The sequence below is a fragment of the Megalops cyprinoides genome, chromosome 24, assembly GCF_013368585.1.
Source record: "Megalops cyprinoides isolate fMegCyp1 chromosome 24, fMegCyp1.pri, whole genome shotgun sequence".
In the NCBI taxonomy this organism is placed as follows: domain Eukaryota; kingdom Metazoa; phylum Chordata; class Actinopteri; order Elopiformes; family Megalopidae; genus Megalops; species Megalops cyprinoides.
In genome coordinates this window covers 924026-941445 of record NC_050606.1, presented here as the reverse complement: position 1 = coordinate 941445, position 17420 = coordinate 924026, and the positions used below count along the sequence as shown (strand labels likewise).

Sequence of the window (17420 nt, the reverse complement as noted above, 5' to 3'; positions counted from 1 at the left end):
CATCTGTGCAGGTGCACTTCAGGTAAATTACCTGAGATAATTGTCCAAAATCTGAAACCTGCACCCCTGTAGTCACAAGTCAACTTCCCACACCCCGACTACACACTGCTATCCTGTTCCACTACACACTGCTGTCCTGCTGCCCTGTTCCACTACACACTGCTGTCCTGCTGCCCTGTTCCACTACACACTGCTATCCTGTTCCACTACACACTGCTGTCCTGCTGCCCTGTTCCACTACACACTGCTGTCCTGTTCCACTACACACTGCTGTCCTGCTGCCCTGTTCCACTGCACACTGCTGTCCTGTTCAACTACACACTGCTGTCCTGCTGCCCTGTTCCACTACACACTGCTGTCCTGCTGCCCTGTTCCACTACACACTGCTGTCCTGCTGTCCTGTTCCACTACACACTGCTGTCCTGTTCCACTACACACTGCTGCCCTGTTCCACTGCACACTGCTGTCCTGTTCCACTGCACACTGCTGCCCTGTTCCACTACACACTGCTGTCCTGTTCCACTGCACACTGCTGTCCTGCTGTCCTGTTCCACTGCACACTGCTGTCCTGCTGTCCTGTTCCACTGCACACTGCTGCCCTGTTCATTTGTTCTGGTGTTCTTCTTGATTCTGACAGTTTCTGCCCTATAACCTGTGACCGCATGTGTGCGTCAGACCGGCACTGCCGTGTCTCACAGCCAGGCTTCATCGAACTGCAGGGGGGAGGGGGTACTGCCCTTTACACAACACACCTCCGTCTACACACAGACTGACAACGTGGAAATGTGCATCTTCAATGACTAATTATTATTATTGAATTTCCCTGAATATAAATTACAAACTAAATCACTCAGAGTTGCACTGTGCGCATCGCTGCCTTTCGCTGCGACGCTATTGCTACCAGCACAGTAAGAGATTCAATGACGGGGCTATCCATTCATTTCGGCTCATACGATTCACTTCTGTTCAGCGAATATCAGCATATTTCAAATTTTCCGATTTTTTGCAGCTTGCCTTATCTAGCGTTTGAACATGCTCTGCTGAGGCATATTTTTTCTTCCAAAATTTAAAACACGGCGACAATTGAACACTACAAAATTAATCACTTATTTTGTTAAATAAGATACTTACTTATATACTGGTAATCTTTTTTTACGCTGGAGCTTGATATTGTTTATGGAAATCAATGAGCATAGGCTAATAACGCAGCAAACAATGCATTCACCGAACAACTTTGAGTTCACCGTGTCCACCTTTGTATAACTATAATTATTGCTTTTGATGCTTCGCATACAACACACATTTGAGGTGCAAACACTTCCAGCCCGTTTCGTTTTAAACACAGTTTCATTATTGTTTTTATTATTCACAACTGGCAATAATTTGTTGTGCTGGTATTTTTCTTAAATCTATTTTTGGGACTATAACAATTACTAAGCTAAAAAATGTCGACAGTCGGTATTTACTCGTAGCCTGCATCTACTATCAGCATAACAATAATCGAAATATTACGTCGCCAAATAATTCTGAAATGGGTCAGCGAAATGTTTGCAATAACTTAGGCAACGCTGCTACTGTACGAGCGACCTGTTGCGTCCGTCTCCGCTCTATGATCATATCAAGTTATGATTCATAAAAATTATGACTACAATAATAAACATGGTTATTTTGTTGGCGTTGTCGACAGGGGCGTGGAATAAAGCATATATCGTGTAAAATACTCACCAAATAATGTGTCGATGGTCTTTGGCAGTTGTTTTTAAGGTGATAAAATATTAGCTACCGTTCAGTTGGGATATCAACATTGTCTGTTCCGGCGTCTGGCTGCAAAGATGCGCAGTCGTCTTTCTGACAGTCCTATCGGACGCCGCGGGAATGCTTTATTTGTAATGTCGTAGTTGACGGGACAATTTTATAATATCCTCGTAATTATATCACAGAATTGTTTACCGGAGACCCAGCGAAGGTGGCGGGGCGGGTCGAGGGGGTCTATGCGGTACTGAAAGAGAGAATAGGATTCTCGTCTTCCTGTCATCCCCACACACCCCTCCCTTTCTCCGCTTTCTTTGTATTTAACGCGAGCGGCCTGCGTGGCGGCCTCTTCCTCTGTTCTCTGCGGCAGTGATGTCTGTCTGTCTGTCTGTCCCTCTGTCCCCTTCTGTCTCGCCTGGGCTTTGCAATAATTAATGACTCTCCTTGCAGCGCGAGCCAAGGGACCGTCCTCCTTTTCACTCGAGCTATTTCCCGATCGGTTAAATCGCAAGGAGTTTGGCGTCACGGAATCGGCAACTTTTGGGAGGGTAAGCGTGTGTTTGCCTGAGCGCTGCCCTCTGTTTCTTTGCAGTGTTAAAACGCTGGCCAGACAGCCGGTTCCGTGTCAACCGTCCCGTGTTCCTATCGTGTTGATGGACTGAAGCGGGCACTACCTGCAGTAAGTATGGCATTGAATTATGACCCCCCCCCCCCCCCCCCACACACACACACACACACACACACACACACACACACACACACATACATTTATAAGCAGATTTATTTTCCGGAATCTTTTCCCCAGACTTCAGCACCTGTCTAACTGGCGCACAACACCGTTAAAATTAAAACTCGCTCCAAACATTAAAAACTCACGCGAAGGGAGCAGCAGCAGTGACGACGGCCACTGCGTGACGGCAGCCCGGGCGATAATGAGAAGTGTATTCCATCCGAATCTCCAGTTACAATAATTAATTTTGTGCTGCCAAGACCTTTAAACCAGACCTACAACCGTATGTCTGCACTGTGTCATGATGTGTGATAATCGGAACCGGATACGCAGGATGGTGTCTAAGCAAGAATTTATTGCTTTTTTTGGAATGTTAATATGAATTTTAAATAAAGGGCATAGGCTACATCGGTAAACCTCCATAAAGCGAACATGATTATAAGTCTGCTGCCGTGGGCTCAGTGCAGGTGCGGTTTCGAAAAGCATTCGCCCATGACGGTCTGGGTAAACAAGCTGGATTGGCTGTTCGGGGCGGCGGGGCAGTGTGATAGGGCCTGTTATACAGCCTGTTTTGTCTTTCAGGTTTTCTGTTAGCTGTTTGTCCAGAAGGGGGCGCCGTTTCAGCAGGACAGCCTGCACAGCACGTTTGGCAGCTGACGCCGTCCCCCCCGCAGAGGTACAGACCGACAGCAGGAGCACGTCACATGACGCGTCTGTCTCTCGCATGTGAGTCGCACCATTTTAACGGCCGTATCGTGACCCAATCGTGAGGCGACAAATTTCTGCATTCTGAGTTAACCATCAGAGGAAGTAATTAAGATACAGTTCTGAGCCTGTAGCAATTAACTTTATTTTATCCAATACGGGGTCACCCGCTTCAGTGATGTTGGATTAGGAATCTTCATCGTGGGAAAAAAAAACAGTTTTAGTTACATGGCTTTGGGGAGGGGGATTTGGAAGAAAGTTTAAGATAAAATAATGGACGTTTCGAGTACAGCAGTCATCTCTTGACTTTACAGGCAAACATTAACAAAAACCACCTAGACTTTAGTTCCCCCAGTTAATACAATAAAACTTAAGACTGAGAACAAAGAATAAAAAACTAAGATCTCCTCACAGTTAGAACAATTAACACCACCCACCCACAATACAAAGTAGAAAGAATATAATCCACACAAAAATGTACTCACAGACTTAAAACAGCATGTTTCACAGTTACATTTGAAAATATGTTTTAAAAGACAGGGGAAGCGTTAAGTGAATCACGTGAACATCATTGTCAATCAGCTGTGATTGTTCTTCATTGGCTGCTCCTCCACACACAGCTGCCAGCCCCTGAAAGCCAGCTGGTTTGTTCGAGAGTTAGACTGTTTGAATCCAACATTGTGCCTGTGATGTCATGTCAGTGATGTAATCATACCAGGAAGGGAATAAAAACAGTCAAACGGACATCGTTGCAGATGGATGGTCTCTGACCAGTTGGAACTGAACTTTTGGGAACTGTGTTTTGGAAGGTCAGTCTGTCAGAAGTTCATGCAGAATGAAAACAAATTTATTCAGGCTCAGCTGGATATGTGTAAGTGTTCAGAGCCCATTTCATCTGCCTGAATTTTCACCCACTAAGGGTGTGATGATCAGCGGGGCTGAATTTGCACCCCCATCATTCCTACAGGGGCTGAAGAACGGATAGAGTTTTTCTTGGAAGGTGTATCCAGTGAAGGAGTAGATATGGGACCTGTCATTTACATTGTAAAAGGAGACCTGACCCTCCTCATAATCCACAAACACCCCCACCTTCTGGGGCTTCACCCTCAAGGTGAGAGGGACAGCAGGGTCTGAATTGGCAGTGTACTTCTCACTCCTCAGCCATATGGTCCAGAATCCCTCCTCAGGGCCCAAAGTTAGCTTTCCCTTCCTGTTGATGGACTCTCTGGCCACACCCAAAGTCCATGCTGTTTTCCCATTCACAAGCACCTCCCAGTAAGCTCTCCCTGAGGTGAATCCCTCTTTCGCAAGGACACTGCTAGACCCGTTAAAGCGCTCTGGGTTGTCCGGCAGGTCCCTCGCAGCGTCCTCGTCCCTGACCCCCCTCCCGTCTGCAGACAGAGTGAGGTCACGGTGTGCCGTGTCCGGATCCAGAGTCACAGCCACTGTGGGAATATTTAACAATAAGAACTTAAAAACTATGACTTAACAAGTTTCATTATGTTGAGAAGCAAAAATGAATCTCTCTCACACACCTGCATGTTTCTGCATCATCCATAGCTCTGAAAGGCAAAAAAACACAGAATAAGTTACATCTTCTCCACACATTACTGACAGCCTCCTGAGAACCAATTAATTTAAACCATATCTAAATAATACATGCAGGCTTTTATTCTGATAGCAAACCAGGAGAATGATATGAATGGAGCCACTTTGCTTACCCATTTCCTTGAGCTGAGACACAGTTTTTCTAATAGTCCTGAAGGGAACATCTGTATTTGAAAAGCTGGCAGACAGTCCCTCAGGAAGTGGAGAGCGGAAACACTACAGCAGGAAAACAGGACCGTTATCAGAAATGAACACGCCTGCTGCACATTTCCATGGAGCGTTTGACTGGTTTTTGGCTCCCACAGTTCATTATTTTAGGGGTCATTCATGAACAGATAAACCACAGATAAACAAATATAGAGTGAAAAACAAATGATTGTGCAGTACCTTACTGCTCATGTGCCTACTCAGATCATTCTCTTGTCCTTTATACAACAGATCATACATTTGCAGACAGAAGGCACATCAAAGCTGATCTATGATGGAGCATAAATGTAATGTCTCCCCCATTCCCTCAGTGTCACTTACTGGGCAGATGGTCATTGGGGCTGCGTTCTCACCGCCGTCATTGACACAGGGGCTGAAGAACGGATAGAGTTTTTCTCGGAAGGTGTATCCAGTGAAGGAGTAGATATGGGACCTGTCATTAACATCATAAAAGGAGACCTGACCCTCCTCATAATCCACAAACACCCCCACCTTCTGGAGCTTGTCCCTCAGCGCAAGGAGAACAGGGGCGGGGCTCTCCACAGCCCAGTATTTCTTCCTGTTCCTCAGCCCTAGGATCCAATATCCGTTCTCTGGGCACAGCGTTATCCTCCCCTTCCTGCTGATGGACTCTCTGACCACGCCCAGATCCCAATCCGTCTTCTCACCCACATGCACCTCCCAGTAAGCTCTCCCTGAGGAGAACCCCTCCTTTCCCAGCACGTTGGGCGTTCGATTAAACCTCTCTCTGTTGTCAGGAAGCTTCTGCTCTCTGTTTCCATGTCTCACTCTCCTCCCATCCTTCGACAGAATGAGTTTCAGATTTGCTGTTTTGCAGTCCAGGGTTACCTCCACTACAAGGGATCCACACATTGACACATCAGTGAATCATACACAATGCAGCAATGCACGAATTATGTGGAACAATTAGAACAAGACTCCTACTTTTCACTGACTTTAAAAGAGCGCGTACCTGCGTACTGCTGCATCATCTTTAACTCTGTGAGGGAGTAAAAGTCCAGTGTTAATAAAGTGCATTTCTATCACAGTAATGGTGTGATAACTGATCATTTGCATTCCATTCATTTCACGAGTTCAGCTGGTGAATCGGATATAATAAAAGTCCGTACCCACTCTCTCCAGCTGGGACAGAGTCCTTCTTACATTCCCCAAGTGAGCGTCAGTTTTTATAGTGCTGTCAGGAAGGTGATCGCTGCTCAGAGGACATGGAATACACTATATTGGAGGAGAGGATTAGTAACATACATCATTATAATGATCTAATCAGACAAATTGTTTTGATCATGTGAGTAAGATTTTATTTATTTACTGTTAAAATTTAATTCATTTGTCACTACTGGGTAAAAGAACAGATTTTTACTTATGAAGTTTTAAAATTGATTGATGTTCTATCCTTTGTTGTTTTTATGATCCATATAGCTGATCAAAATGCTCTGAGTGCAATGTCAAAGTATTTTCTTGACACAGAAAACAATAAATGAATTCACAGTTAAAATGAATTGAATATATCAAAAAAATTCTCTTTTGAACAATGAGATCTTTCTTCCATATAATTTCTCTGTTGAAATAATGTGTTTATTTTTCTCTGTGCTGGTCATACATTACGGTCATTCAGTGCTGCATGTATGAAATGATGGGTCATAATGCTGTATATGATAAAACAAGCACAGTTTGCAAACTGAAAGGCAGATGATTTCTTCGTAACTTACAGAAGAGATGATCAAAGGTGCTGCATTTTCTCCACCATCCTTAGAACAAGGGCTGAAGAAAGGATAGATTTTCTCTTTGAAGACATCAGTGAAGGTGTAGATATGGGACCTGGCCTCCACGTTATAAAAGGAGATCTGACCCATCTCGTAATCCACAAACACCCCCACCTTCTGGGGTCTCTCATTGATGGTCAGGGAGACGGAGGGGTCATCAAGAGCCTCATACCCATCCTTCTTCCTCAGCCACAGGATCCAGAATCCGTTCTCTGGGCACAGAGTTATCCTCCCCTTCCTGCTGACGGACTCTCTGGCCACGCCCAGATCCCACTCCATCTTCCCGCCCACATGCACCTCCCAGTAAGCTCTCCCTGAGGAGAACCCCTCCTTTCCCAGCACGTTGACAATGCGGTTAAACCTCTCTGGTCTGTCGGGGAGCGCCTGCTCTCTGTCTCCGTGCCTAACTTCTTTCCTGTCCTCAGACAGGATGAGCTCAGGGTTGGCTGTGTCAGGGTCCAGAGTCACATCCACTGTGGAGTGGCAGAAGTAATTTCAGAAATGTTAATGCAGTTATGAATATCATTAGAGCCAACAGCAAGAAGAAATAAAACTGTACACCAAGCTCATACCTGCGTAATTTTGTATCTTACTCATGTCTGCAAATAAAACGGGAAACAAGGACACAGATTTAGTCAAACAGATCACAAAGGAGTAATTCTGAAACACTGAAATTACAATCAACATCACAGTACATGAGAGTTATTTACTCATTTCCTGCTGTTGAGATAGAGCTATGTTGATCTTCTCCAAATCCACATCAGATACTGCGAAGTCAGACATGTGTTCAGGTGTGTGCAGAGATGTGTCAACCTGGAGAGGAAGAAAGAGGAATGGGTACATCTGCAGCCAAAGAGCAGGGCTGGCCAGATCAGCGTACAAAGACAGAGAAAACAGCACAGCCCATATCATCACCTTACTATAGAGGCACAACAGCAACACATGTACCATTACAGCATTAACTGTAGCAGCTGTCTAAAGTCTGACCCAAAAAGTCACTGAGATGATTTTTCAGGCACATGAGTGTGAAGTGCAACACCAATTTGTTTATATAGTACTTGTTAAGTTCCAAAGATTTGGGAGGAGAACTGTTAGACAATCCCTATGTAATGAACCAAACCTACACAAAGCGGTTCTGTCTTTACAGTTCCTCTCTGCATCAGCTGTTCCCAGCATCCCTGCTCCACCCCAACCCCCCCTTTCATGCCCAGTCTCTTCACTGGACTGCAAGCCAAAGGTCAGCACCCCTATACCCACATCACCAGCCTCCACATTCTCCCTTATGCACATTTGTATTACATGCAGACTTATATCTACACAATAGCTCTAATCATTTAGTAATTGTGTTCTTTTTCATTTGACAGGACCCCCCTTCTCTGTGTGCTGCCTGCGTCTCTTTGTGGACCTGCATGCAAACAGTCGGGCTCCCTCACTGTCACTTACTTGGCAGATGACCATTGGGGCTTTGTTTTTACCACCGTCATCCCCACAGGGGCTGAAGAATGGATACACTTTGTCCACGAAGGTGCAACCAGTGAAGGTGTAGATATGAGACCTGGTCTCTGCATTATAAAAGGAGATCTGACCCCTCTCATAATCCACAAACACCCCAACCTTCTGGGGCTTCACCCTCAACGTGAGGGGGACAGGGGGGCTTGAGTTGGCAGTGTACTTCCTCCCGTTCCTCAGCCATATGGTCCAGAATCCGTTCTCTGGGCACAGAGTTATCCTCCCCTTCCTGCTGATGGACTCTCTGGCCACACCCAGATCCCACTCCATCTTCCTGCCCACGTGCACCTCCCAGTAAGCTCTCCCTGAGGAGAACCCCTCCTTTCCCACGACATTTGGGGCTGGATTAAACCTCTGGGGGTTTTCGGGGAGATCTTGTCTTCGGTGTCCTTGGGTAAGTTGTTTCCCATCCTCAGACAGGACAAGTATCGGACTTGCTGTATCAGGGTCCAGTGTAACATCCACTGTGGAGCACATTTGTAATTTTAAAATCTCGACAAACACTAGTATTGTGAAAGGCAGCAATCAGTGTACTTCTGTTTTTAACAATAGATGAAGTACCGTCCTTGGCATACCTGCACACTGCTTCATCTTCTGGAACTCTGTAAGATAAACAGTGTTTGGTGACAATACTGTAGATTATATGCATTATACTGATAATGAAGTAAGCTGTACTTCACTAGAGGAAGAGCTGTTCTACAGTATTGAAGTGGATATATCCACTTCCGCTGCATTCAGGTCTGGGGGTTCTGCGTTTCTGACAGGCGGGGTTCTGACCAGCAGGTTAGCGCCGTACGGCATACGGCAGGAAAGCAGGCCGCAGCGAGATTCTGTCTCAGCTTTGCCATTCAGCCTCTGGCATTACAGCGAGAAACGTGTCTCAACACTTATCACTCATCAAGTGCTTCCAAAAACCATATTTTCAACAATTGATTTATAATACAATTGTTTTCTTATGTGTAATTACAATAAATATATCCCAACAAACCACAAAGCTGTGATAGACCTGTCCCGCTGTTCTGACCTGTTCCTCCAGACCGTCTGTTTATGCAAGGAAACGAATGTACCTACACCCTCTCATCACTCTATGGCTGATCAGCTTTCACTGCCACGACACATGACAAGCTAACAGTGACAATCTCTGTACCAAATAACCAATTAAGATAAATAATTCTGAAACAGGACGATGTCCATGATAACCTACAGTAGTAGAGCAGCTGGCTAATCTTTTTGGCCCCCATGCCCATGGGGAAATTATAGACATAATATATGGAATATGCTGACAAATTAAATATGCCTTACCTTCAGGGCTGCATATTACTGAAAGCAAAATACAGGAGAAAATATCAGATACAGTGGTATACAAAACACTGCTCTTTATTATGAAATTAACAACACAAATTCCACAATTCACAATCATTCACTTTGATTTTTTTCTGTGAAGGGTTTTGTGAGGATACCAAAAAGGGGTAGGGATGCAAAATGAGATATCTAACCCTTGGAAAGGAAAGTGAAGCCAGTTTATAAAATTTGCTTGTGTGACAGTTGAAATACCCTTTTCTGATGTTCCTAATTATGTCTGTTTCTTAAAAATGCCAAGTCATTAGACACTGCACTGGTGTTTTCTCCCGAAAGACAGGAGTGTGTAACTGACCACTTACTGTCCTCGGAGTCAACGGGCTCGTCAGGGTCTTCGTCGGGCTCGTCAGGGTCTTCATCAGAGTCGTCAGAGTCTTCATCGGAGTCGTCAGAGTCTTCATCGGAGTCGTCAGAGTCAGAGGTGCCTGAGCAGGGAGGGGAATGGAAAAGTGTCAGTGCAGGTCTGTATGATGGACTGACGTGTGAAGATGTGGTTTCTGTAAGCACTGGTGTTAAAATGGCCTAATTAGGAGCACTTACAGTTGTGTTTCGCTCTAGTAGGAACATCTGCCATATTGAAACATAACAGTAAATACAACATTTCTTATTCTTTATGTGCCATTATAACCTTCCACAGGACTTTGCTTTGCTTCTTTTGTCTTCTGCTTCAGTTATGTGATGTAATAATTTATTAAGGTACTGAAATTAAAAATGAAAGTGAAAAGGGATTCAGAGATGACTCACCTTGTATTATTGGCTTAATAATTTTTTTGTGTAGCTTCTTTAAAATCTGAATCTCATCAGGAAGTTTTTTCTGTAGCTCCTTGCCAAACTGAGCATTACTGGAAAGAGTTTCTTTTAGCTTCTGAGCAAGTTCGTTCTGCTGCATCTTCTTCAGGATCTTTTGTGTAGTGCGACACGCTCCTTTCTTCCCATATTGATCCACCATTTTATCCACAACCTCATGCCTGTCTTTCCCTTCCAGCTGCCCCTTGGGAATGTGTTGCACACCCGCCACCTCCTTCAGCTCATCCTGATACAGGTACCAGGTAAACCTTTTAAAATCCTTAGCCTCCAAATCATCCAGAATGGAAACAAGTGCAGATTTCACAGGTGCCATGGTGGGCGATTACAGAGTGGCTGGAACTGAAAAACAACAAAAAAAGGAAAAGCAAACACCTCTAATTATGGTTCTTAACAGATCCAACTGACGTTAACATCTTACTTCAAAACATATGGAACCTTGTATGGCTCATATTTTGGTAAAATAAACTCACGTTTGGACAGATAAAACGCCATGACCCAGAATGCACTGCACCAAACACAGCACTCCTCTAACATAAAACTCCATGCTATCATGTTAGCGTGCATGAACCCTACAATAAATAACTGTATGGTGATTTAACCATTTATGATCAGTTTACAATATAGATACGATGTATACACTCACACTGAAGAGCAGAAAATTGATTGAGAAATGCTACAGGAAACCTTAGTGGTTTAGTCGAAGAGGCCCCCAGCTGAAATATAAGCAGAACAGGAAGCACAAAGAACTGAACTATTCACCTCCCCCCATTCAGCACTGACTCTGTAAACAAGGGTGAATGTTGTCAATGTTGTGGTTTTGCAGGTAACATCATGCATATCCTGAAAATATAAATTCACAAAAATGTGATTTTGAGATTAGACAGTACTGCATCTTGATGCGGCAGTCATGCAGATTTGAGTTTCCTGATCACAGTCACATGATGGCATGTAAAGGATTCACAGCTTCGGGATTCATGCTGTATTCAGATATGTGTTGCACATCCTTTGTGTTTTTACTCCTGTTTTGAAATCTATCTTACTCACCGCTTAGCCCAACTTCTCTGAATAATATGATTTCCCTGGGGGTTTTACAATGTGAGCAGTGAGCAGACTCACCCCCATCAGGTACCTTTCAGCCCGAAAGCAGGACTGTGACCGAACTGAGACACAGCACACAACACTAGGTTGATCTTAATCCTTCAACAGTTTGAGGCCGAACAATTACACCCATGTGCTTGTTGTGTATCACAGGAGCCTTCCATTTCAAATGTGTTCAAACTGCATGGCATATTAATATATGCAATCTGAAGTATAACACTGCAAAAAGAACCTTTAAAGGAATCATCACTTGGCATAATAACTCATTAGGTATGCATAATCACAATCAATCGTAATACCAAAAACCTGAAGGTGATAATCTGAACAGTGTTAGTAGTCAACAAGCAGTTTTAGTTTACCTTGAAATATGGTTTTTCACAGAGATTTTAAAGTCTCGCCTTCAGCCTGAGTAAAACACGGACTTGTAGTCAGTCAGTCGCTCGCCCTTCCGAGAAATAATTCCCGATTTTTTTATGGGGGCTGGATTAAAATAGTCAAAGTGCAAAGACAGAGCGATAAGATAAGCTGTGAATGAATATGTAGCAGCATTAAAGGCAGAAGGACTGCGCTCGTGAAGTAAAGGCAAGTGTTTATTATAAATGTGCGTTATCTTAAGAAATGAAGCAACGCTTTTTACCACATCCATTCACTGTACCGAGGAGACCAGTTTAAGAGCTATACAGACATTGCAAATACGCCACGCTGCCGGCACTGTCTGCAAGAACAGACCTACAGTAAGTACCGCATGCTGATGCTGCAGCCACAGAGGTTTCGATTCTCTGACTATAACATTGCGTTGCACAGCTACGCTCATGCAGCCCTCTGACCAGGAGCAGGGCAGGCCAGGGAGACGAGGGCGACTGAGGCCGCCCTGAACCGGATGTTATGGATGACCTGGTGTGTTGGCCACAGTGGGCAAACAGTTTGTAAACGCATTTGTAAACTCTACCAATCGAGCGGGGTAACACTCTTCAGGATTCTTCTATTGTAGTTTGTTTTGTTTAGTTTTAGGTTTCAGAGCACACATTATATTACAGCTACGTTTAACTCTCTAGCTACTGTAATTTAGAGGGTTTTGGGGCAGATCACATAATGACATATCAAAAACATAAAAATGCAAAGTACATTTGCCAGTCATAACTTAATCTCATGCTATCATGCCGTGGATTTCAAAGATACTTTGAAATATTTTTTTTTATCATTTATGCTTGACTATACTTCATGGCTTGCAGTAGAAAGCTCTTAAAAGATGAGGTTGTCATTTATTTATTTATTTATTTTAGAAATCTGTATAACAACCGATAATTCTTTGCACTTAACCATATTTAGTTTACAGTTTCAACAAAAAGTTAACATTGTTTTGCACATCGTATACTTCATGAATAAACAAGCATCGTGTTCAGTCATAATTTAAATATAATTACAGTATCGCATCGTGAACCCAGAGTTGTGCATCGAACTCCTGATACGGCTCTTTGCTTGGGTTGTGTACTCTGCCTCACTTAAGTCGCATTGTTTAAAAGCCAAATAAATAAATAAATATAAATGTGAACCCAGAGTCGTGAGATGAGTGTATCGCTTCACTCCAGCTTACCTGCCCTGTACCATTTCTCAAAAATACAATTACCTTCGGGGATTTCCCGTGTGAGCACTCAGCCGACACCGCCCTGATCAGATACTTATGTCTGAACGCAAAACTGTTACCTACCTGATCTACAGGGGATCATTAATTTATTTATATTCCATCATTATGACATCTTTATGTTCAACGACTTGATTGCATGGCTGGATTCATGCTGAATTTGCCATGCTCAAAGCTGGGTTACCACCCATATCCCATTACATAACGTACACGCCGCTCTTACGTTAAAATTAAAACACTGTGTAAGCTTTGTAAGTTTTAACTCCAAGTTTGAAAAGTTTGCAAAGATGCATGACATGAAAACATCAATTAGAAAGAATTCCACTTGACTGTTAAAGAAATATGATTTAGCATAACATGCCTGTAAGTGCATAATCGAACCAATTCCTTAAGTATTTCAGCTAAAATAAATGCCATGGAATAAGCGAAAAATGAGAATCGTTTTACCTTGAAATGTATTAACCCTTTATAGTTTGTCTTTGTTTTTCGGGCTCCTCTTCAACCACAAACTGAAGGATCTTTTATCGGTTTTGTCTTGAACTTGTGACCTCGACAGAAATTCTTTCTTGGGGGGAAATAATTTTTTTAAGCGGGCTGAACATACAGCACAGGCTGCTCTGCCACATCCCCTGTTCTCTTAAAGGTGCAGTACTAACATTTCAGGACTGCTCATATACAGCTTTTACTGAGGCTAGCCAGTTCTACAGGGGGGTGTTTACATTTAGCTAATGAAACTAAAGCATTATTGAAATTCAGTTTTAGTCAACAAAAGTTTAGGGATGAGTAGACAGACCACAGTGAGCCAGGACCTTGTAGATGGCAGCTCCTACAGCACAGTGTCCCCATCACTGCACTGGGTTTCTGCTTGGTCCAGAGGAAGGATTCCCAGCCTCACTTTCAGTTACCATATTTGGGCCTGCATAAGTTCATAGTCTAATGGCAGCCATTTCAGTTGATGTGTAAAAAGATGAATAACTTTTAAACAGGGATGAATGAACAGAAGCTGCATAAAACGATTGGCTCAGGGGGACGCCATTCGAGCATTTCACTGCAAAAGCCAATCTGGAGGAAGACATGCATGCCAAGTGAAAAAGCATTCAGCATGGCCGGGTATATGCACTGTCCTACCTCAAAGGTCATGGGACATGGGTAATTCAGAGGAAACATGTCTTTGTTTCAATAAATTAAAAGCATGTTGGCCCACCTTTGCACTGAAGCCATCATTAAGGCCATTGTAGAAGACTGTAGCGACAGTGCTGGTGGTATTGTGCCTCCCTCCTCCTCGTGAGGGTTAGTAAACTCCACTACTGCCCCAATTCTGCCCTCCAGGTCATCCCAAAGATGTTCTGTTGGGTTGAGGTCAAAGCTCTGTTCTGGCCACTGCAATGTTTCAATATTATTCTCTTCAAACTATGTGCGATCAAACCCAGTTTCCTGGAGTGTCCTGTGACTTCTTGTAGGAGGGTGTAAGTTTAGCCACTTTTGAAACTTTGCTGTGCTTGCTGTGTTTGTTATGGAAGTTTAAATATAGTGTCACTAAGAGGCCAAATCCATGCCATACTGGTTGTGTGGGCTAGACACACAGCCATCAGTTTTTCAGAAATTGTCTTGATTTTCTTATGGAAATGGCAGAAATAAAAACAGGAAAATAATTGCTCTTTATTGATGGCTCTCACAGTGGCCATTTTGCCAAACACAGACACTCTGGTGGGGAAGAGCAGTGTTTAAAGAACCAATGAAAGACATTTACAACATGTCAGTGGCTTTGGAAGAAGTGTTATAATACATACAATGTGTATGCACGAATGATATCTTAAAACAATGACTGCAAAGTAAATACAAATAAAAGAGTGACACACTAAAAATGTCCTCTGATAGACCTATATTTTAGCATGCACACATGCACACGTAAAAATCCTGATTGACACCCTGGTTTAGTCTGAAAATGAAAACAAAAGACAAAACGTTGGTTAACTGTTCTTTCTTTCATCTTTCAGTGAGTTAGTCCGTTATGGCTCCATCTGCCATAGAGACAGTTAGCGATGCCTGGCCATTCAGTAATAGTAAAAGTGTTGGTTTTAAAAACCACACAAACCTTCTCTGCAAAACCATTCTGCTGCTGTGCAAACACCGTAGCTGTTAAACCATCAATTACCACCGTTTCACGCAGTGTCCACAAAGAGAAGTCATTCATTAACTTCCCTCGTGAAAGCCAACTCACTGCTCAGATTGTCCACTTTACCGCTTGCTGCTCAGGACCACTTTACTATTAGCTTGCTAGCTACCGTCACTTACCGTCACCGTAACTTGGCACATGGTAACTTACTGGTCCTGCTTCTCGTTTTCTTTTTTTTACACACACATACACTTGTACATATAATGTGTGTGTGTTTGTGTGTGTTTATGTATATACACTTTGTTACACTTTGATCACAAGCTGGACATTACGGCATGATTTAATAATTTGTGTATTTCTTTGTCTTCAGAATCGTTTCTGTTTTGGCCTTTTCTCCCCAGTGCAAAGGGGAGAGTGTGGAAGAGATGGGTGTTTGGCTTCAGCTGACAGAATCGTTTCAGAATGAAGAGAGGTGGCTGATTCTTTCAGTCCCCAGAACATCCACTTCCTCTTGCTCTGTCAGTATGTGACTGTGCATCTGCTTCAGTGCACATATCTTATTCAGTAAGTGTTACTTCTTCAACCACAGTGCTTTTCCATCTACAACCACACAAATGGGCTGTTTCTTTGACACCACTGTGTAAGTCGTCTTTAAGCAAAGCTACAAGATTAAATGTATACATATTTCAAGGTTAATCTTCAGTTATACTTTGGATCAGCAACTTGGAGACAAATAAGAGTCAACAGATCAAACCTGATCCCAAAATCCATTCTGTGAAGCTTCCCTTCATGCCTCTTTTGAGTCACATAGTGAAAGTAGAGCATGTCCAGAACCACTGGTCCCAGGTCAGCCTTGCTGCTCATTATCTTATTCTTCAGCAAAGAAGAGATCTGGTCGACAGATCCTAGTGCAGTGGGTAAGAGCCCTCTATGGCTGGGGTGGCCAAACTCCAGCCCGCGGGCCAAATGCAGCCCGGGGGCAGATTTTAAATGGCCCGTGGCCTCTCTCCCAAAATATACTGCGAGTGGCCCGCCACGGTGCCAGCGCTACAGTACAATATTAGGCTATGTGGTGAAGACGTGAGATGTGCTATTCAAGTGGCCCACCACACGATGGCAGCACTAGCTACAGTTTGTAGACCTGCAAAATATTGAAGAGGAAATTAAACTTGTCCCTTAATAACAAACTGATTGGTTATTTAGTCAGTTGCCTACCTATGACGTTAAAACAACGCCAGATATATTGAGACGCAAAATCCAGAATCTGAGAACCAAAACCCAGAATGAGAGAACCAAAACCCAGAATCCGTAACCAAGAAATCAAACTCTGTAAACGAGAGCCCTGTGATGTTATGTTTTCTAGATCCGTTAACCACTTTCGCTTTTCTCTCGCTCGCTTTCAGTTCTAGAAAGATTCTCGCTGGAGTTTTGGCATCGATTTGCCAGCGGGGGGAGGCGGGACACATTGCCGGATGCTGAGGGCGGGATCTAGTAGCTCATTGGCTACTGAATGACACAGTGCTTTACAGCAAGGGCAGGTAAGTTCTTTATATGTCTGTCCCTTCTTTATCATATATTCTCAGTCTGGCACACAGTATAACCGGCAGATATTAGGTTCACAAGATGAACTCCTTGGGTAATAAGAAAACTCAGCAAAGTATGTAACGCAAGTCGGATATGTTTCTTTACCATTATGCATTTGGGTCGGCGCTAGTTTTGCCAGCTCGCTTAACCATCTTGCTAGCTCATTTAAGTCAAATACAATTTTCTTATTACCCAAGGAGTTCATCTTGTGAATACTTGAAATTGTACAATGTACTTTAAGACATGTGAGTTTTGATAGACAGTAGTAAATAACAGAGTAATTATAAAATGTAGTATAGAGAATGTCCGGTTCTTGGCACGCAGTTGGCTTGATAGGCAGGGCAGCGAAGTAGCCGGTTCTGGAGATCAGGGTATGATGTTTGAACTACAGCTCCAGGCAGGAGCCCGGAGCAGGGACAGGAAACAAATAGAGAACAATGATAAGTGGATGGTAAGAATGACATGAATGTACAGCAGAGAGGCAGGAGAGGAGGGGCAGGGAATAAAGGTGCCAGTGTG

At 43.5% G+C, this 17420-nt stretch overlaps 1 protein-coding gene across 1 annotated transcript; it reads right to left on the bottom strand.

Moving 5' to 3' along the window:
* Window positions 1–3751: 3751 nt before the first annotated feature.
* On the bottom strand, window positions 3752–10774 carry LOC118771471. Its single transcript, XM_036519479.1, has 14 exons — window positions 10399–10774; window positions 9957–10151; window positions 9598–9615; window positions 8871–8897; window positions 8230–8759; window positions 7497–7599; window positions 7359–7385; window positions 6733–7259; window positions 6133–6238; window positions 5976–6002; window positions 5324–5856; window positions 4909–5011; window positions 4723–4749; window positions 3752–4632 (listed from the first exon to the last, which is right to left on the bottom strand). The coding sequence occupies exons 1-14, from the start codon at window positions 10772–10774 to the stop codon at window positions 4079–4081; spliced, it is 3153 nt and encodes a 1050-aa protein (XP_036375372.1). The 3' UTR covers window positions 3752–4078.
* Between the last annotated feature and the right edge of the window lie 6646 nt (window positions 10775–17420).

Coding starts and splice junctions, on each gene's coding strand:
- LOC118771471 (XM_036519479.1), bottom strand. CDS start 10,774: ATGGCACCTGTGAAATCTGCACTTGTTTCCATTCTGGATGATTTGGAG. Junction 7,386..7,496: donor ATCTCAACAGCAGGAAATGA/GTAAATAACTCT, acceptor TTTTATTTGCAG/ACATGAGTAAGATACAAAAT. Junction 6,239..6,732: donor CACCTTTGATCATCTCTTCT/GTAAGTTACGAA, acceptor CCTCCAATATAG/TGTATTCCATGTCCTCTGAG.